The sequence below is a fragment of the Amborella trichopoda genome, chromosome 6 (assembly GCF_054954075.1).
Source record: "Amborella trichopoda isolate Santa Cruz 75 chromosome 6, AtrichopodaSantaCruz75HAP2 v2.0, whole genome shotgun sequence".
NCBI lineage: Eukaryota > Viridiplantae > Streptophyta > Magnoliopsida > Amborellales > Amborellaceae > Amborella > Amborella trichopoda.
This window is the reverse complement of record NC_142341.1, coordinates 45,616,797-45,637,833: the sequence shown is the minus strand read 5'-3', so window position 1 is coordinate 45,637,833 and position 21,037 is coordinate 45,616,797. Positions and strand designations below refer to the sequence as shown.

At 33.2% G+C, this 21,037-nt stretch overlaps 2 protein-coding genes across 3 annotated transcripts; both read left to right on the top strand.

Moving 5' to 3' along the window:
- The first annotated feature begins 1,523 nt into the window (after positions 1-1,523).
- LOC18442078 (ubiquitin fusion degradation protein 1 C) lies at positions 1,524-10,021 on the top strand. Of its 2 annotated transcripts, XM_088870322.1 has the most exons (10): positions 1,524-1,686; positions 1,798-1,890; positions 3,802-3,847; positions 5,627-5,743; positions 6,272-6,296; positions 6,430-6,462; positions 6,673-6,794; positions 6,922-7,052; positions 8,485-8,717; positions 9,496-10,021. In XM_088870322.1, exons 3-10 carry the CDS (start codon positions 3,833-3,835, stop codon positions 9,873-9,875), a joined length of 1,056 nt encoding a protein of 351 aa, XP_088726448.1. In that variant the 5' UTR covers positions 1,524-1,686; positions 1,798-1,890; positions 3,802-3,832; the 3' UTR covers positions 9,876-10,021. The 2 variants fall into 2 exon arrangements, with proteins under 2 accessions (XP_088726448.1, XP_088726449.1); XM_088870323.1 differs by lacking the exons at positions 1,524-1,686; positions 1,798-1,890 and adding an exon at positions 3,136-3,204.
- A 9,656-nt stretch (positions 10,022-19,677) lies between these two features.
- LOC18442079 (dehydrodolichyl diphosphate synthase CPT3) lies at positions 19,678-20,823 on the top strand. The gene has a single exon (XM_020671912.2). The coding sequence runs from the start codon at positions 19,678-19,680 to the stop codon at positions 20,593-20,595; it is 918 nt and encodes a 305-aa protein (XP_020527571.1). The 3' UTR covers positions 20,596-20,823.
- Positions 20,824-21,037: the final 214 nt, after the last annotated feature.

Here is a 21,037-nt window from a genome sequence, read left to right as displayed (position 1 = left end):
CAAAATTTATTCATCTTTCCAGAGCCATAATCGTTACGGTCAGTGTACCTAGACTCAGCCGAGTTAACCAGGCGAGGCCGAGTACCCCGAGTTGTATGTACAACTTGGGGCATCTAAAAAATTATAAAAAATAAGGATATGTTTTATAAAATTTTCTTACATGATTTAGATGTATTCAACAAATATTGGTGAAGTAGTTTTTTCCATAGGGAAATTGTTTCATGTGGGCTGGACCGCATTTCTACAATATGTGGTCCAGAGGTTTAAAGCATCCATCTTAAGGATGCAAATAGGTGGTTCATCTAAAAACAAGTGTAACTAACTGTCCAAATGTTTTTCTAATATAATTATTATTTCTAGTTTTCAATTTTTTTATACATTCATGATCTCCATGTTAAGGATTATATATTCTCTAAAAATTAGGATCAAATTATATTTAAAATAGATACTTATTTACAAGCCCGCATTTCTACAATATACGGGCTGGCCACATAGAAACCGTGTCCTTTTCCATAATCACAATTTTATTTTCATTTTTTTGGATTTTTAAAAAATATCATGTATGTTGGGCATAATCGAAATTAATTAGTGATTTCTAATATTGAAACATTTTGCAGTGTTGTATCTTTCTTCGCAAGCAAAAAACAGAAATCCTAAAATTGAGCATGGTCGAACTCTTCTATTAATTTCCAGCTTTGATAATTGTTTAAATTTGTGTGATTAAAACTAAATAAAATATACAGCTTTTTCTTTCCTTGCAAGAAAGATAAAATCATACAAGTCAACAAAAAGTTTGAATATTTTGGACCACGCATACCATGCTCCCGCAGGTGCATTGTTTCAAATGATCTGCTTAGGAGGATTTTTTTAATCTGAAATTGTGGTAACGACCTTAGAATCACTAGATGATTAATTTTCAAAAAAAAAATTAAGTTCTCAAACACTTAGATCTCACTATCTAAAATTTAGAAAGTTTCTATTCAATCTTGAGACATTATTTTTTTCAGGTGTTTAGAAGGTGCAATTACGAAATTTTCTTATTGAGATTAATCTATGTGTTAAAAAGATTATATCCGCAAAAATTGGGATCCTAAAACTAATCCTAGGTCAAGTTTTGAATGGATAGTATACTTCCGAGGGAATAGCATCCCCTTTGGCTTTTCTTTATTAGAATTTCCAATAGTGAAAATAGATAGAGATAAGATTTGAATTCCTTATTTGATATATAATTCAAGATTTCTATTTCAATATCTTATTTTAGATTCACGCAAGTAAAAATTTATCATATCTTAATCAAAACCATATAGGATAATTATGCTTCTAAATTGAGTAGGATTCCGAGTTTTAATTTTGAATATGATAGATTCCAAGTTTCCCAGTATTTTGTCATATCCATTCTTGGATAACTTGGAATCAAACCAATTTAGGACTCTACTTTATCAACTTTAATGTCCAATTTAGGGTTCTTTCCTAAAACATAGAAAAGATAAATCAATAAATAAAAAAATCCTCCCATAAATCTTTATCTCTCATGGCTCCTATTTGATGTAGGAGTCCTTCTCTATAAATTCAATGTTGTATTTTTTCTTTCAAAAAAATATTCAACGTAATATCTCTCCTTGGACGTCTCAACCAGTTTCAACAAAGGCATCTCTTTGGCCAGTTTTCTCTTTTTACATCTCTTTGGTGAGCCTACGCCAGTTTTAGTTTTCTCTCTCTACAATTTGGTGAGCCTACGCCAGTTTTCTTTCTGTACAGTTTGGTGAGCCTACACCAGTTTTCTTGCTTTCTCTACAGTTTGGTGAGCCTACACCAGTTTTCTTGGAGATCCTACGACAGCTTTCTCTCTCTACAGTTTGGTGATCCTACACCAGTTTTCTCTCTCTACAGGTTTGATGCTCCTTCTTAATACTACTATTGATTTTTTATGATTGTTTATGTTCATGGATTACATATTCATAAAAACGATAAAACTTTTCTGAATTTTGATGCTAGATCTTTTATTTTGAATTATTGCGCTTTTTATAGTGTGAATTTTGACGCTGCTCTTTTATTTTAAGAAAATTTTTAAATAAGGTTGCCACTTTAAATTGTAGAAATAAAGATTAACATCAAAAATCCATCGTAAAAAGTTGTTTGGATGTTGGAAAACCCTCTAATTGATCATCTCGACCTTAACATCGAGATGTATGAACATGAAAAGAAAAAAAGATTTAGAGTCCGTGAAATAGTGTATCTTGCAACACATCATTTGGACTGTCAATTTTCAAGATTTTCACATGTTTATAGATCAACTTGATTTGAACCATTTTTAGAGTTTAAAATTTTATAATTAGAGATGAAAATAAATTCTCAATGCATCCTAAAAAAATTTTATAACAAGTTACATATATGATAAAATTTAGAGTTGTGCCTTATTATTTTATTAGTGCTTATAAATTTAGAAAAGCTTTGTACGTGACTCCACCCACTATATGTGACCTTTGGATTGCTCATCTCACAAGCCAAATAATGTATGGTTTTAAAATTTTTTCAAAACAAAACTTTTTTGAGTGAAATTTATGGTGTCCTAGCAAAAATTTAAAAAGTATTTCTTATGAAAATAAATGACGAAAATACCCCAAAAGTTCAGAGGCACTTTGATAATTTTTCTATGACACGAAATATTTTAAAGTTTATCATGTGTACCCCTGTGCACACGTGTAAAATAATTTATAGAATAAAGATCAAAATCATTGTGGGATTATTGGTCCTCATTGGCTATTTTTGTCGAATTATTTCTATTTATGTGATTTTTCTTCTGCATCGCATGAACGCCCAATGATAATAATTGAGAAAAAATTATAAAGAAAGAAAAACTTACTTTTCCAATAAAATAAATTAGGTTTTTATGAAGGTGTGTATTTGAATAAGCACCTTGACCTTTTCTTTTTTCTTGAGGAGAAAGCGATTTAAATATTATACTAAGGGTGCATCTATCATTTAAAGATAATTCTTGTTTGCTCTTTCCCCAAGTCTCTCTCCAAATATTATATGGGATTCTTCTCTATAATATGAGGAAGGAAACTCCCCAAACAATTTATTCCTTTATCTCCGTATTGGGCCCACCTTACTCATAAAAATAGGAAAATAGGAATAAGATTAGGAGAATTGTTCGGTGCGTCCAAACCCGCAACTATTGTTACGCGTTCTGTGATAAAGAGAGTATGGATCTACACCTTAAATAATAGTCCTCCAAAGAAAAAGTCCAAAATACATCATTTCTAGTTTTTCAATTTTATTTATTTTTATAGCAAAAAAAATAACAAAAAGATGCTAATCTCGATTTGGGTTTTAGTTGATCCTAATTTCTTCATATGTAGCAAAAAAAAAAAAAAAAGACTAGTTTCTTCAGTGTTTTTGTGGTTATATGCTTTTGATCTTAACTTTTTTCTTGAAAGAATTCAGAAAATCCATAAAAGAAAAATAGAAAACAAAGCTTACAATAAAAAAATTCATAATTCATATAAAAAGACATGAAAATTCTGCATAATTAATTAGTGATTTAGTAAAAAAGAAAATTAAGTTTTTTTGTATGCTCAAGTTCGTACTGAACTCGCCTCGGCAGGGTGCTGCGGCCGAGTTAGTCGGCCAAGTCCGAGTCGATTCGTTTAAATCACTTTCAGGAACCAGTGATGGATATTGCTGTGATCTACTGTATACTGTAGTTTTTTATTTCCTTTCTCTACTGTGAAGACTTGTTGATGATTTTAAATGATCTGCCTTTCACATGTTAATAAAGAAATTTTGTGCTCTGTTTAGGTGATTGAGAAGTAAAATTTTTTATCTATCGATGGGTTCCACACAGGTATGTCCTACAAGCTTTGTATTATTCAAACAATTGTATTTCTTTTATTTTTATAATCAGTGTATTGCACCATTTTTTTTATTTTTTTTACTGAAGTTTTCATTTTCTATCAAATAGCTTAAATTTACTCAGGAGATTCGTCTAAAAAAGAGATTGTTGTTGTGGGTTTTCTGCTGTTGACTTACATATCTAAGTATGTTATGGTCACAAAAATATCAAAAGGATTCTAGTTATTGTCAGCTAAGTTGCATAAAGTGTTTTATTGTGGATCCAACTGTATTCATGGAGATGAGTATCTTGTCAGCTATTATTGGTTTGGAAAAAGTTTATATAAGCTATCAACTTTATATTGTAGAAATAAGGTATATTTAAAAAACCCATCGAAAAAGGTTGTTTCGTCACTAGAAAATTCTCTAATTGATCATATTGACCTCAATATATATTGATATGAAAGTAAAAATGAATTTCCACTGTTAAACATGCATTGTATAATATATTATCTAGATCATTAATTTTCAAGATTTTTAAGTGCTTATAGATCTGCTAGATTTGGGCCATTTTTTGAGCTTTCAATTTATTATAAAGGTAAAAAATAGATTTTTAAGCTATAATAAGAGTTTTGCTACCAAAAATACATCTTATTAAAAGATTTGGAAGTGCGGGTTACCTGTGACTGTTTAAGGTTGACACCTTATAAAAATCTCACCCTATTGGTTTTGAAATCTTAAAGGCTATCCTAATATGAACCTTTTTGCCTTAGTTATTTACAGTGTGGTGCACCGATATATATATAAACTAATCCACAACATCAACAGTTTTCTTTTTGACAATGAATCAACAACATAATAATCCATCCACACATACAGAACTCACTATGGAGAGGGCTATTTTTATATATTAGTAATGTAAGACTTCCACTATGTGTTTGTGTCACTCCTTTCATGGACCTTCTGATCAGGGGAAAAAAAATTTAAAAAACAATGTTTTTGCCTTGGTTTATTAGTTTTCCAAACAAAAAGACATCTATTCAGGCCATCCAAATTCGCACTTAATGTACATATTTATAATTTTATGAATTCAACATTCAGTAACCTCTTGCAAGCTCCTATGCACTTGCCTATTCATATTGAAGCATTTGAAAATTTCTTAACCTTCTTGCTACTTGATTCGACCTCCTTACTGGAAGGCATATGTACTTCCTTAGTTCTTATGGAACATCAAATTCCACATTGCTCATGAGGCATGCATTTTTCCCTAAGCTATATAATCAGAAAGTATTCTATAATAGTGCAAATTTATAATTATGTTTATATCACAGAGCAATATTGTATTGGACATTATTGTAATCGTATGTGTGCTGCCATAAATGAAGCAGTGTAAGTTTAGTTGATTTGTTTTACAAATAGGGTTTATCTGGAGAACAATTGTTTCATGCGGGGCCGGACCGCATCCAGAAGTATAAAGCATCCATCTTAAAGATGGATGCAAATAGGTGGTCCATCTAAAAACAATTGTAACTAACGGCCCAAATGTTTTTTTAATATAATTATCATTTTTAGTTTTCAAAATTTATTTATTTTTTTATATTCATGATCTCGATGTTAAAAATTATATATTCTCTAAAACTTGAGATCAAATTATGTTTCAAAAATATATTTATTGCCAAGCCTGCATTTCTACATTTCAAAAATATATTTATTGCCATGCATGCTAACCGCGTCCTTATCTGAATTCACTAGTATTATTGGACCTTTGCTTACATTTGTTAATATTTTGCAGGGTTATGGAACTGATGAATCTGACTCTAGAAACGATGAATCTGATCGTTTGGATGACTATGGATTTGATGAATCAAATTTTAAATGGACCTATCGTTGTTATAATGCCGTTAATAAGGTTTCTACTTTCTCATTTTCGCTCTTTTGTATTTCTTATCATGCAGTAGGTTATCTGCAAGTTTGTCTTTGACTAGATATACATGTCAATTGTATAGTTTTCTCATCCAATCACCTTGGTCTGATTCCATGTATACTTTTGTGTTTGAAATAACTATTCGCAAAAATTCCACCTTGGTTCTAGTAGCAAAAACATATGGATATAGTTTTTATGTTTATTATACTTTCTTCAACATAGCAACAAGTCCTTAACTTTCCATACATGCTTAACTTTAGTCCTGATGGGATCTGGTCCATCAATGCTTGCCAAACTCATTGCTATCTAGTATTATCAACAAATTGTCACATCATAGTCGACATATTCCCAAAAAATATTCCCAAAAAATAAGTCAAATTAATCCCCTCTGAGTTTTTAGTTCTAGAATCTTGTTCTCTGACTTGTGCTTTATTATCGATACGAATGTTCTCTCTTGCTTGTTTATTTAATATTTCATTGTCGTAACTCTATTTTATATCGTTGTCTTTTCAGCCTCAGGTAGAAAGTGGGGATAAAGGTATGCTCTCTTGAAATCCAACTTTTTTTTATACTATTTATCATTTTTTTTTTTTCTTTTTCTTTTTTTCTGTGTCTTTGTTTTTTTTTTTTGAGTCCTAAATTTGGGTTTTCTGTTTTCTTGAAAATTCCAGTTATATTGCCTCAGTCTGCACTCCATAGTCTTGGTAAGCAAACCTGTCTCTTTCATATTTCCATTGCATCTCTTTCATATTTCCATTGCAGGCCATGGTTTCTTGATTTTTAGGTAGAGTTGCTTAGTTTATATAGATATATAACTGTTTTTTTTTCCTCTGTTCTTTATCTTTGATGCTTTTGTTTCTAGTGGATGTTAGTATTGACAATATTAAATGCACGATGCTATGTTTTTTCTACAGCAACTACGCATATGGAATACCCCATGTTGTTTGAGCTTTGGAATCCTTCCACGGAACATGTTGCATATTGTGGTGTCTTAGAGTTCACTGCTGAAGAAGGCGAATTATATATGCCCAATTGGGTACGTATCTTTTGAATTCTAGTGTAACAATGTATCTAGTAGTTGCAATTACTACAAAGCAGGACATGAGATGCTCTTGTCTTAGAATACTCTCTTTACTATTCTTTTGTAATTTTTTGACTTTTAGATGATGGAGAACATGCATTTACAAGAGGGCGATTACGTGGAAGTAAAGAACGGCACCCTTCGAAAGGGGACATATGTGAAACTGCAACCTCACACGAACGAATTTTTGGATATCTCAAATCTAAAAGCCATGTAAGTAAACTGTAATAGTATGATTTCATCATTGTAATTGCTTCTAATTGTGCAAATTTATACATTCTGTGTTTCAGTTGTACTTGCCATTGTTCATGCTTGTTCTAAGATGGTGGTGTTAAAGTTGGTTTGGCTTAGATATGCTGGGTTCCTGTTTATCTAGAGTAAACCATTATACAATTGGACAAACTTTCGATGAATTGATTGTTATGGGTAGTTTGGGAAATGGTTGGTAGCTTGGTTTCAGATTACGCGGTCTACGCTCTAGTATTCAAGACTAGCTAGATCCAAACTTGATTGGCAAGTCTATTTGGTGTGGAAGTTTACACCTTTGTTTTTGTCATATGTTTTTGAATGTTTTCTAGGCTACTAGTCATCATGATTGGGGCTTGCTTCTTCTTTAATTTCTTGTGTTATGGAAATTCCATTTATTTTTTATTGTTCTAGTTTTATATAAGATATATGGTATACAAAATATTTGCATTTCTAATTACCTTGAGTTAGCTTTAGTTAGGTGAACAATGAGTAGATCCTTCATTTTTTTTTTTTTTTTTTAAAAAAAAAAAAAAAAAAAGATGACCAAATCCTTCAAGTAATTATGTTTTTGTATATCTCTCTTCTTGTCTGGGTGTGCTAAAAGTGCTCTAACTTCTTTTACAGCTAGTAGTGTAGATATTTTGTTTAAGATGGAGTTTATAATCTGTTGGAAGTCGTATTGATTTGATCATATTAATTATTTGCATGGAAAATTTTGATTTTTGCAACAAAAAATAAGAAATATACAGTTATAAAAAATTGTAAGTGGAATACAGGCATAACTACATAGAAATAGAAGGAAATAAATGGACACGACTCCATTTGTAAATTAATAATCTTGAAACTGGTCATTTATCAAGTTATTTATTTTCATCCCTTATACAAGGGTATGGTTACTTGCTTGAAAGATTCAACTTAACTTGTTTGGGTAATTGTCTAAAAGAGGTGATTCTCAAAAGCTCCTCTGACATTAGCAACAATGTACTCTTCATTTGGTGGCAAGATATAGTGGACTAGGTGTGGTTCACTGTAAAGAGTGGCATGTACTATTATTTTTTCATATGCATTATTTTTGTATGAGGCAACCGGCTTATGAATATTGATCATCCAAGAGTTGCTTGATAAGCCCATATGATACATAGAGGGGTTGAGTGACAAAAGTCTTCTCCCTATCGATTCTTGCAAATTGATTGTTTAGCAAGTTACATGCCCTTGAGTTGTAGTCAAATTTGCTTTTAATGTGAAATGAGATGCAAAAGAAGTATTGGAGCCATTAAATTGGTTTTAAACGTGATACATTTTTTAAAGGAAGAAGCAAAAGGGAGCAAAAATATTTGGTTTAATCTACTCCATTGTCTGACGAAATCTCTAATCCCTTTTTTCTGTCTTTTTACAGTTTAGAAACTACTTTGCGGAGCTTCACTTGTTTAACCACTGGCGACCGCATTATGTTGGGCTTCAATAATAAAAAATATTACATAAACATTGTGGAAACGAGACCAACTCCAGCCGTCTGTATTATTGATACAGACTGTGAGGTAGATTTTGCTCCCCCTCTCGATTACAATGAGCCACAAAGATCTGCTACCACTCTCTCATCAAGCCAGACACTTGAGAAAGGTTTCTCAGGTTTTTTTTTATTCCTTCTTTCTTTTCATTTTACTTTCTCATGTCTATTATTATTCTTTCACCAAGCCAGGCACCTAAGAAAGGTTTTTCCTGATTCCTCTTTTCTTTTCATTTTACTTTCTCTAATCTATTATTACTTGATCCAATTATGATCCTTATTTATGCATCCTATCCAAATGTTTTTTTACTAGAATATTTCTAAGACTCCTAACTTTTGTTGTTCTTTATCCAAAGCTAATTTCTTTGAATTTGTGATGTTCTATTGTGCTATCCGACATACTCTTAAAGAGTGTTATCCACTGTCCACATTGAGATTCCATTCTTTTACTTTAGGATTTGTTAAAGACTATGACTCTCTCAAATAAGAAAAGTCTTTATCTGTTTTGACTGAATCATTAATCTTCTCTAGATTCTTGGACATCATTTCTTAAAGAAAGAAAAAAATATTGTCCTTTTTCAGAAAATGGTAGTTGAATGGAAGGATGCGGCGAATAAACAAATTGAGTTCTATAAATAAAACATCATGAATATAATGGATTGGATGCTCTTGTCTTTCGAGAACCTTTGTTCAGAAAATGGTAGTTGAATAGAAGGATGCGGCGAATAAACAAATTGGGTTATGTAAATAAAGCATCGGGAATATAATGGATTTGGGTGCCCTTGTCTTTCGCGATGTAAGAATAAACAAATTGAGTTCTATAAATAAAGCATCAATATAATGGATTTGGGTGCTCTTGTCTTTCGTGATGTAATGCTTCTCTTATTTTCTATCTTTCAGCCAAAGAAGAGCTTTCAAAGGAATTTGAGAAGTTCATCCCTTTTACAGGGGTTGGAAGGCGTTTAGATGGAAAGCATTCTTCCAACATTCAATCTCCCAATCCTTCCAACCCTTCCAATCAGAAAGAAGTTCAAAAAGAAGCCCCTAAGGAAGACCTCTTAAAGGAAGCCCGTAGGGAAGACCTCTTAAAGGAATTTGAGAAGTTAACCCCTTTTACTGGGGTTGGAAGGCGGTTGCATGGTATGCATTTTTCCAACATTCAATCTCCTAACTCGTCTACTAATGTTCAGAACCCTTCTACCAATATTCAGAAAGAAGCCCTTAAGAAAGAACCCAAATTCCAAGCATTTTCAGGCAAAAATTACAGATTGAGGGAGTGAAACTCACTGTGAATTCATTGTTACTTTGTATTACTTTTTTATTATCAATTAGAATTTCATTTCTTCCCTATTATCCAATGTCCAATGTGGTCTGATCATGAACGTGCTTGCACAATTAAATAAAGATTATGGCAGGTTTTTTCAAATGAAAGGAGTCCATCGATGAATTGAATAAAAATTCAACACCTGCATTAAAATTCACTGCTTTGGATGTGATCTATGATTCTCGTGAGATAGGTCTCTGATCTCATTAGATCATAATTTTAGATGTTATACACTGGACTCCATTAGTTACCCTTTGGACCACACCATTACTGTAGAATACGAAGTGTGGATTTGTAGTTACTAAGTCGGGAACTAACAATAGGAGCTGGTTATGTAGAAATGCGGGTCTCTTAATAAATTTATTTTTGATATGGATTTTAAGACTTAATATTTAAGGATATATAATATCTAACATAGAGATTACGAATATGAAAAAATAAATAAATTTTAAAAAACTAAAAATAATAATTCTAGTAAGAAAACATTTGGACCATTAGTTTCCATTGTTTTTAGATGGAACACTTTCTTGCATCCATCTTTAAGATGGATGCTTTATACTTTCTGGACCCATATGTAGGAATGCACTCCAGAAACAATTTTCTGTAACAATATATTGGGACCCATATGTAGGAATGCGCTCCATAAACAATTTTCTGTAACAATACAAAATTGGAAAATAATTGGTAATAAGTTAGTTTTGGTCTAGAAAATTAACAACAAAATGATGGGGCTATAGGGATTGTCAAAAATTAGTTAAGTAAAAAAAAGAGAACATTTGGGATTTGGCTAAAAAAAATGGAGTACAAATTCTGATGTGTGTACTATACAAAATAAAATGTGGGTGTGATCTGAATCACTTTTTCTTACATTGTTAACTAGCAATTGGGGGAATGCAGTTTTTGGGGGAATATCAAAGAAGTATTTTTTAGGAATTTTTTTTAAAAATTATAAAATACGTGGTGATTTTGGTTTCATAAAGAAGACTCTTTTAAGATCAGTTAGAAAATTTGGAGTTTTTAATGAAGTCCAAAAAATATAAATGTCTTTGAAGTAATTGTATTTTAATCTTTATGGGCTAGAATTCCTAATATCCTTGGATATGATTGGTCCAAAACGAATGGGTGGAAAATTTATCTTCTTTTGCTGGAAGATAGGTTTTAATTTTAAAGTTGTGTCACTTGATTTGATTTAATTTCTAAATATTTAATAAAACTCATGGGTATATGAGATAAGAAATTAGTTTATATTTGGTCAAGTAATAGATTTATTTCCTCTCGCATCTTTATCTAAGTTATTATAAAAGGCGCTAGTCAGACGGAGCATATGTGAACCTTGCTCATAGCCATCAGATCTGAGTAGATGGTTAAGGTGGCTTGAGTCGCAATGTGTCAAGCTAGCTTTTAACTGTCATATCTTGATCAAATAGGTTATAGTGATTTTTTTATTTTTTTATTCTACAAATAATTGTGAAGTAAAATTTGAGGCATGCATAGATCCGGCAGAAGCGCAGACAGAGGCGCATATGATAAAAATAATAAAACATTTCTGATCATGAAAAATTATCAGAATAGCCCTAAAATTGTAGGGGTACCCAAAATTTCATTCGAAGTGTTTTGTAGAAAATAAATAAATAAATAAAACAGCGTTTGGCATGAACAATAGCAGGTGTCATATCTTGATCAGATAGATTATAGCTATTTTTTTATTTTTTTATTCTACAAATAATTTTGAAGTAAAATTTGAGGCATGCATAGATCCGACAGAAGCGCAGACAGAGGCGCATTTGATAAAAATAATAAAATATTTCTGATCATGAAAAATTATCAGAATAGCCCTAAAATTGTAGGGATGCCCAAAGTTTCATCCAAAGTATTTTGTAGAAAATAAATAAATAAATAAAACAGTGTTTGGCATGAACAATAGTAGGTGTTCGATTCAAATCGAACGGCTAAGAAGTTGAGTCACATATAACTGATATGTTGTTGGATCACATACATTTCCCCGGTAGGTAAGGGTTCCGAGAAGAGCTTAAGTGATTTTTTGTGAGGCGTCATTTTTATACTAATTGTATAAAAATTCCAGTAGGATTTTCCCATTATTATTTTTACGTTTATGTGGGCTTCTCTTTATTCCATCTGGACTTGCATTCATTCTTGATTTGTTTTGGCCAGCCATATTCTTATTTATCTAGGAAACTTATAAATACCCATGGTCTTGCCTTGTAGGCAATGCCTACCCTCCGCACCTTTTAATTCACACCATCACTAACTTTAATGCTATATATTATTATATCTAACTCCCAAATAAAAAATTAGTTTTCTTGAGACGAAAATACCCTTAATGCTTAAACCCACATTCAGTCTCATCTCTTTACTCTCTCAAGGATTTCAAAATTTTTAGAGACTTTCTTTTTAGAAACTTGAAATTTGAAATAATTTATATATTTATATTTTTTGATATAGTTTATGATGCAGAAAAGTATGACAGCAAAGAACAAAGCTAAATACAAGCATAATTAAAAAAACATAGTATCTCTTCTCTACACCTAAGCTAGAGTTGCAAAAGCATAAGTTTTTATTTCTCTTTCAATTTTCTAAAAACCATATGGAATGACCCCTTTAAAGCCCAATAATCCTCTTATATATTACAATTTTATGTTCCAAGTATAAAAAGTATCCAAACGTACCATATATTCTAACTTAAACTTGAAATTCGTAATGATAGGTTTACCACTATGAATAGTACCAATAAACAATCCTCGTGTACAGTAATTGTGAATAGTACTCATAAAATAAATAAATAAAAAATCTCTAGAATACCTAAAAAACAAATAAATCTTTAAAATAAACACTAAAACTAAAATTATCATATAGAAACTTCAAATTTGGAAAAAAACTAAAAATAAGAATAATTTTTCCATCCATCATTTTACCTTGTTTGGAGAAAACTCGTCTTCGGGTTTAGAAGTGTGCTAAAATGAATTCAACATCAAAACCACATTTTTCAATTTTTTTTCTTAATTTGTTTAAATACTGTTTGTGATAAACATAATTCCCAAATAAATGGATCTTGATGTGTATATGGAGGAATCAGTGCAACTTTTTCTAGTCTTTAGAGGTTTTCTAGACATCTATTTCATGACTTTCTGAAATCAAGGCCACAATTCACAGTTTATGAGTTGACTACATTTCATCTACGCTACCCTGATTCCAATACCCTAAATTTTTTGAATGTTCTACCTATATTAGTGAGATCTTCAAAAGCCATGATTTGGATTAGTCTTCCTGTTGTCTTCTCTCTATATTCTTCACCCTCTCCCAAAATATCGCATCAACATTTCGATCCTTAATGTAGATTAGATGTCATAAGAGATTTTGTTGTTCATCTGAGTATATCGAAGATTGGTAGTGAATCTCAATCTACAACTTGTTGATTTTTGCGTTTAGTCTAAAGCACAAATATAATTTCATTTAAAACCCATCAACTTCAATGTTTGAAAGGTTATGGAAAATTGGAACGGCAAGGTTTTGACTATTTCGATCAACGTCCTGCCTCCCAACATATTTGATATTTTTTTTTTTTGTCCACCCGCCAAATACAAAAGTAGACATCTTTAGGGCCAAAATAGCATCTATAACCACGCTTTATAAGAATGACGTGAACATAGAGCCAGTCCAAATGGATAAATGTTGGGTGTGACATTGTAGAGATAGGTTAAATGTGGGGGAGTTTAGTCTCAAAAAAATAATTTTTTTGGCTTGGGAGTAGTTGGGGAAAAAAAAAAAAATTGTGCTATTAAAATTTTTTTTTTTCTTTTTTGCTTTGTTTTTTTTTGGGGGGGGGAGGGGGGAGGTGGGAGGTGGGAGAGGAGGAGGATGCCAAAAAAGTACAAACTTGGGGACTTCTATAATTTTTTATTAATTTTCGTAAAATCTGGTCAAACCAGTTTGACCAACAATCAAATTAATTTTGACAGAACCAGACTCTTTACTTGTTCGATAGCCGGTCCAATTTTGATAACAAGTCGGGCTTTTTGTGGTTTTGAAACTATTGCAATCATATGCATGAAGTAGATTTGCTCAAATCCCAATTTGCTCATGTCTCGCTGGACTACTTACCTATTCACTTGAAGAGCGAAGGATGGGTATTGTGGAGGTAAAGTTGAAACAAGGCTTTGATGATGATGAATTATTGAAGATAAAGTGCATTGCTTTTCAAGCCCATCACTTCATCAAATGTTGGTGCTTCAATGGATTATGGTTCTTTGGTAGTCCATTAACTCATATTATGCATACTGAAAAGTAAGAACTAAAAGATCGGCTAGGCCACAAGATCCAGTTACACTTTCTCCGGTAAAAATTTAATCAAATGACGCATATTCTTTCATTTCTCCAGCAATATAAAGCACAACCCTTGATGTGAAAGACAAATTATGTTACGTGAATTTCTGAAATCCAAAGGAGAGATAGACATTACAATATTGAAGCTTTATACTCAAAACTCCCTCGGAGAACATATTCTATGATCAAAAAGTTAAAAGTAATGATTTCATGAGGCTTTTTTGTACCATCAAATTTGGCACATATTTTTAAAAAAAATTAAATGATCACCATCAAATTTGGTACAGATTTTTATAAATCAAATCCCGCACTCATGCGATAACTTTTTTAAAAATCTATACCAAATTTAATGTTTATCTTTTAGAGTCCTACTAAAATAGATGTGAGAGGATCTCGCTCATTTCTCAAAAGTTAACGACTCTCTCTCTCTCAATTGAACCTACCATCTTATTGAACGTTACACATGTTTCACGCTTAAAACTTAGAAGAAGCAATCAAAATTAGCAAACACCCTTGCTCTTTTAGGATTCTAAAAATAGAACAATTGCGTATTTTGGTTAACAAAGTAGGCAAAAAGTACTTGAGTGAAATGATCTGTATGGTAGGATCATTTTCTTATTTTTGTGGTTTCAGTATGATCTTATTAAGAACTTCTGTATGGTAGGATCATTGTCTTATTTTTGTGGTTTCAGTATCGTCTTATTAAAAAGTTTTCTATTAATTGCTTACTAGTTTGAGTCACGACTGCTCATCGGGCTGGACTCGATTTCCATCAAGTCGGTTAAATTCCAGCCCTGAATGGGCCCGAAAATTTGTGCGTGGGGCCCGGCATCTCTCCCTCCACTCTCGCTGTCTCTCCCTCTCTCTCCTTCATATCCAGATCTCCCCCATGGTGCCATCTTGAGAGGGCACAGGGTGTTTTACAAAGAGAGAGAAGATGAAGAAAGCTGTGGCCTTGGAGAGAGAAACCTGCAACTTTTTGGTTTAGAGAGACCTGCAACTTTAGTTCTGGAGGATACTAAGAATTAGTATAGAGACAGATAATGACTGTAGTCCCTGAAGGAATCTAAAAAAAATTCGTTGAGAGATAAAAGAGAACCGGTTGCGCGTGGATTCTAGAGAGAGAAAGACTGCGAGGGTGGCTGGTTGCAGATGGGGTTTTAGAGAGAAGAGAGAGAGAGAGAATGTGGTGAATCAGGGGCAGGTGGGGACATGGACACCCTCATCTGACAACCCAATTTGAGTCTCTTTGCTGATTTTGCTTTTATACGAGCGTAGGGAGATGGTGAATTGCTCGAGAAAACTCCATGGATTTGGTTTCTGGACCGCTTTCTCTCTCTTGAGCTCCACCCACCATGTCTTTCTCTTGCTCTGCTTTCCTCTCTCTCTCTAAACGAGCTTATTCTTCCTCTTCGTCCTTTCTTTCTCAAGAACACCAATCCTTTTCTCTCTCTAGAACGCCTTCTCCCCTTTCTCTATCTAGATCGCCACCCCCTGTGGGTTTGGTTTTCTAGCCATTGACGACCCTAATATATTCTTCTCTTTCTAGATCACCACCCATACCACAACTACAAAGTTTCTCCTTCTCTCTAAAACACCACCCATATCACATTTATGCATGGCTAGTCTCTATACTCTCTGATCTCTCTCACTAATGAGGGCCCTTAGAGAGAGAAACAGGGGAAAGAGGAGAGAGAAGTAGGGGTTTTTTACCTTTTAATGTTACTGTATGTTGTATTTGAATTTTCTTGGCAAATATTGTGAACATGATGTTTGCTGTTCTCATGGATAACTCTTGTTCAGAAAAAAAAAATTCTTAAAAATAAATACAACATTAGTAAAATTCTATTTTAAATTTTATTATTACTAAGCACAATTAAACCCACTGTTATTAAATTCAAAAACAGTCTAGGTATGAAGCAGTTTGGTACTGGCAATGAAGCTCCCCCAGAAACAGGCATGGCTGATGGCTCGATGTTAGAAGTAGCCTACACTGAAACTGCCAAAATATATGCAGATTTCTTGACCTACACTAGGATTTGGGCATTTTTTCTTGACAAATAAAGGTCTAACCTAAACTTACTTTGGAGAGTTTTATTGTCCTACGGAAAATGTTGCCTGCAATTATTTGATTTACTTAATTATCATTTCCTATAGATAAGTGCATTCATGAGTTCTTAACAAAAAGTTTTTTGGGGGGAGGGGAGAGAGAGAGAGAGAGAGAGAGAGGAGATTCTCGCAGAGTGGTTTGGTAAGTCATGAAAGTTTCACCATTTCGTTTTTTATCCCACTTTTAAATTTTTAGGTCCGGTCACAATGTAAATGAGATTCTAAATAGTTAAATAAAACGAGTGGGTTTTGGATCTTGGACATTTTTTACTGCATATTGATTGGAAGTTTAGGACATTTCTAAATTTTGGGAATGGGGTTGAAGTCAAGGTGGTGCTGGTGGTGGCACCACTTGTGAAGCAGCTATCAGTATCGGTTTCCATTCTTACCAATGCTAACCTCTTTCGAAAACTACTACCAGTTTCAAAAATTGCTAACCCACTACTAGTAGTTAATGTTCAAAAAAAAAAAAAAACAACCCATGAAATATCTCTGAAGCAGTATACATGCTTCACGCAAAGAGAATGTTTGGCACAAAGTTTATGTGCCTCGACACTCCGTTATATATTGCAAGGCTAACAATAACAAAAAAGTACATCCAATTCCTATTCATGCTTTTCTTGATTCAGGATTTTCCAGTTTTAGTTTGGCTTCTCTATTCTTTTGGTTTATATTAAGGATTTGGACTATGTAGTTTTCTCCCAAATTTTAGTTGGCCTTTCTCAGAGTTCTACTTGTGTTTGAAGGACTGCATTGATTCTGGCAATTTGGGTTGTGTAGATCTCAAACTGGGTATTGCTGCTGTGTTTTTTAGATTTCGGATTTGACTTTATTCTGGTTCATGCTTTTGATATAAGGTTATGCTTTTCCTCATTGGTTCTTGTTCAGACTACAGTTGCTTAACCGTTGCAGATAGTTCTTTGATTTTTGGTTATATAAGATCTCAAACTGGGTTTTTTAGATTGATTAGTCTCTTGGATTTTAATTATTTCAGGTTCAATCTCTTGAATTGGTATTAGAATACTGGCTTCTTCCTCTTTGAGTTCTTCAATTTTATATTTAGTGTATCTTACATTTTGAATTTTTCTTTTTCAAACTAGTTAGCTCACTTTGGATTTCAGCCCATAGGATCAGGAGAACTCAAACCTCCAGTTTTGCAGATTAGCTTCAAACTAATTACAATGTTCATTTGAAGCTGGTAGGGTTTGAGGTTAAACTAGAAATGTTTAGAGTTTTCATGTCTGTTATTTTGCAGAAAACATATTGGTTATTCCAAATGGTTTTCTCACTTTTTCAAGTAGTAGGATTTGACTTTATGCTAGAAAAGATTGGAGAGATCATCCCTCTGATTTTGCAGGTTGGGTTCCAGGAATCCAAACCGGTTGTTTCACTTTGAGTTCATGCTAGTAGAATCAGGAGACATCAGAATGCTGGTTTTGCTTATAGGTCCAAACCGCAAGTATTTCATTTTGGTTTCAAGCCAGTAAGAATTTGAGTTTAAGCTCATAGGATTTGGGCGCATCAGACTCTGTTCTTGCTCTTTGGGATTCTATCTGGTTTTGTCAGTCATCGTTTTCTTTGATCACTTGCCATGAGATTAAGCTATGCTTTCCATAAGGAAGTGGTAGAATTTGTTCCTGTATCATGGCTATATGAAACCATATGTGATTTCATATGGTTGGTTCCTGCTCTCCATTCGCCTAATTCCACAACACATTGCATTTATCTTTGATGGGAATCAGTGGTTTTCCCCCGATCACAGCCTTAATGAGGGTTATCAAGGCTATAAGAAACCATCTTTGATTTCTTATGGTTGTGTGCATCTCTTGATTGTAATATTTAATATGGTCTCTGAGGATTAAAGTTTTGATTTTATTCAAATTCTTCTCAGAGATCTTCTTTTATTTTTGTACTCTGTTTGTTCCTTCCTTTTTTATCAATAATTTTTCATACTCATGAGTTTTTTGTGAATCAAGATTTTTTCTTTTTTTTGTAGAATTTTCAAATTTCCCTTTACCCTTTCATCTAGGTTCCTTTTTCTCTTTTTGTAAGATTTTGATTTATGCAAAACAGGCCTTTTTCAACTATTCTTCATGTTTATGGTTAGAATTTGAGTTCATAAACTCCCTATTTTAGTTTGGTTTTAAGAGTTCTCAGAAAGTTGGATTTGATCTGGTATTGAGGACTTAGAACTTGGTTTTTGACTTTTGCATCTTTTTCGGATTCTTCTTCCCTTCTTCTTTAGATTTTGAATATGACAAATTTACGTTTATACCCCCCACAATTTTTTTATTGACAAAATACCCCAATTTTTGTTTTTTACAGGCATATCTCTTTTTTTTCCTTTTTGTTGAATCCAAAGTCATATCCATTTATATGACTTCAGATCTTCAAGATCAAGTCATACTTGGCTTCGGATCTTCAAGATCCGAAGTGGTGGCAAACTAGGGAGAAAAAAAAAACGATTGAGGCAAGAAAGAGTATATGGGTATGACTTTAGATCTTGAAAATCCGAAATAGTAGCAAATTAATAATAAAATAAAGTACAGAGGGAGATTTTTTTAATAATGGAAATTGTTGGGGATATATGTATAAATTTCTCTTTGAATTTTTAATTCAGTAAAAAACAAAACTTTGGGGAGATTTTTATAATAAAGGAAAGTGTGGGGATTATATGCATAAGTTTCTTTTTAAATTTTTAATTTTGTCTTTTGCAGCTTGTGTTTTGAGATTTCAGCTTTTCTTGTTTATATTGTGATTCTTTGTTGGTTTTCATCTAGCTGTAACTTCTTTGAAATGTTCTTTCTTCTTGTATTAGTTTTTCCAAATTCCCAATCAAAAGAAGGAAAAAAGGTCTCCACAGTCATTGCATCAATATTTTCTGGTTTCTGAAATTGGTAAGACTTTCACGTTCTGATTCTCTTATTTTCATGTGACTGCATTTGGGGTTTTGCAGATAAGGAGACTCCATTCAAACTAGCAAAGCAACTTCTTCTAAGTTTTCAAGATTGCACTAGTAATTCTACACCTTGATCTTCTGAATTCAAATTGGTTCATTCTACACCTTGATCTTCTGAATTCAAATTGGTTCATTCACTTGAGACTAAGCTACTAGAAACCCGACTTACTAGACCTCCAGCTCATTCACCTCAGAATAAAGCTAAGGAATCGTTTCCTAGGTTTTGAGGTCATTCCTGAACTTGGATCTTCTCAATATTGGTTCCTTCTCACTAAGACTTTGCTACTAGAAACCAGATTCTGATCCTCGGTCTAGCTTATTCACCTTATAACAAAGCTAAGGTTTTGAAATGGGTTCTCTTGGGGGAAGTCTTCTCTCGAGTTTATATGCAGAAACCCAGGGTTTTGAAAAGGGTTCTCTTGGGCTAGGTCTTCTTTCGAGGTTATATGCGGAAACCCGTGATTTCTTATGCAAGTGTATATGGAATGTGGTCATCTTTGGCCCAAAACCCAAACATGTTGCAGTTATAATGGATGGAAACCGACGATTTGCACGAAAGCATCATCTTAAAGAGGTGGATGGCCATAAAATTGTGCTACTCTCTTTGATGTCCACCCTTACCTGTTGCTATGAAATGGGGGTGAAATATGTGACTATCTGTGCTTTTAGCATCGATAATTTCAAGAGAAGGTCTGATGAAGTCCAATTTCTCATGGATCTTCTGTATGAGAAGATTGAAAATATATTGAAAGAAGAGAGCATTGTGAACCGGTATGGAATTCGAGTGACATTTCTTGGAAATTTGGAACCTAATATTAGGGAAGCAGCTGAGAGAGCCATGAATGCGACTGCTAAAAATGATAATGTGGTTTTATCAATCTGTGTGGCCTATTCTTCTACGAACGAGATCACACGAGCTGCCCAAGGGGCTTGTACTGAACGGTTTAAGATTCGGTTGGGCTCGAATTTGACTAGTGGGGCAATAATGGAGAATGTTCACAAGCGTGATGGAGAAAATAATGTGATTAAAGTTTCTGATTTGGAGAGGCATATGTTCACAGCTGGGTGTCCTGAACCTGATCTATTGATCAGAACTTCAGGAGAGACCAGGCTAAGTAATTACCTTCTTTGGCAATCTTCCCACTGTTACTTGCATATCTCTAATGCGCTTTGGCCTGAGTTCGCACTCAGGCACATGTTATGGGCTGTTTTGAAGTATCAGAGGGTGAAGCCTTATCTGGAGAAGAAGAACAAGAAGATGGTCTGATCGGTTCATTTCAATAAGAATTCAACTCTCTCTCTCTCTCTCTCTCTCTCTCTCTCTAGCAGAAACATAGTGTTATAATGAAGTTTCCATATGATTTCTAGGAATAACTCTCTCTCTGAAGCAGAAACATAGTGTTATAATGAAGTTTCCATATGATTTCTAGGAATAACTCTCTCTCTGTAGCAGAAACATAGTGTTATAATGAAGTTTCCATATGATTTCTAGGAATAACTCTTTTGTTGCTTAAAAACTGTATAATTAACTAATTAGAGTGAGCTTGCAAAGGAATGTTAGCATCTAGAACTTGGTTATGCGCACGAGCTCTGAGTATGTATATTGGACTTCTTTAGCACAGTAAGAAGGATGAAGAATTATTTTTTGTTTAAAGTCGACTTCTCTTGCAAATTCTTATGCAAATGAATTACACTGGAGTCTTCTGCAT

Excerpts from the sequence above, each read along its gene's own strand:
- LOC18442078 (XM_088870322.1), top strand. Across the intron at positions 6,297-6,429 it reads GGTAGAAAGTGGGGATAAAG|TTATATTGCCTCAGTCTGCA; the intron begins GTATGCTCTCTT and ends TGAAAATTCCAG. Across the intron at positions 6,795-6,921 it reads AATTATATATGCCCAATTGG|ATGATGGAGAACATGCATTT; the intron begins GTACGTATCTTT and ends TTTGACTTTTAG.
- LOC18442079 (XM_020671912.2), top strand. The coding sequence starts at position 19,678 with ATGGGTTCTCTTGGGGGAAGTCTTCTCTCGAGTTTATATGCAGAAACC.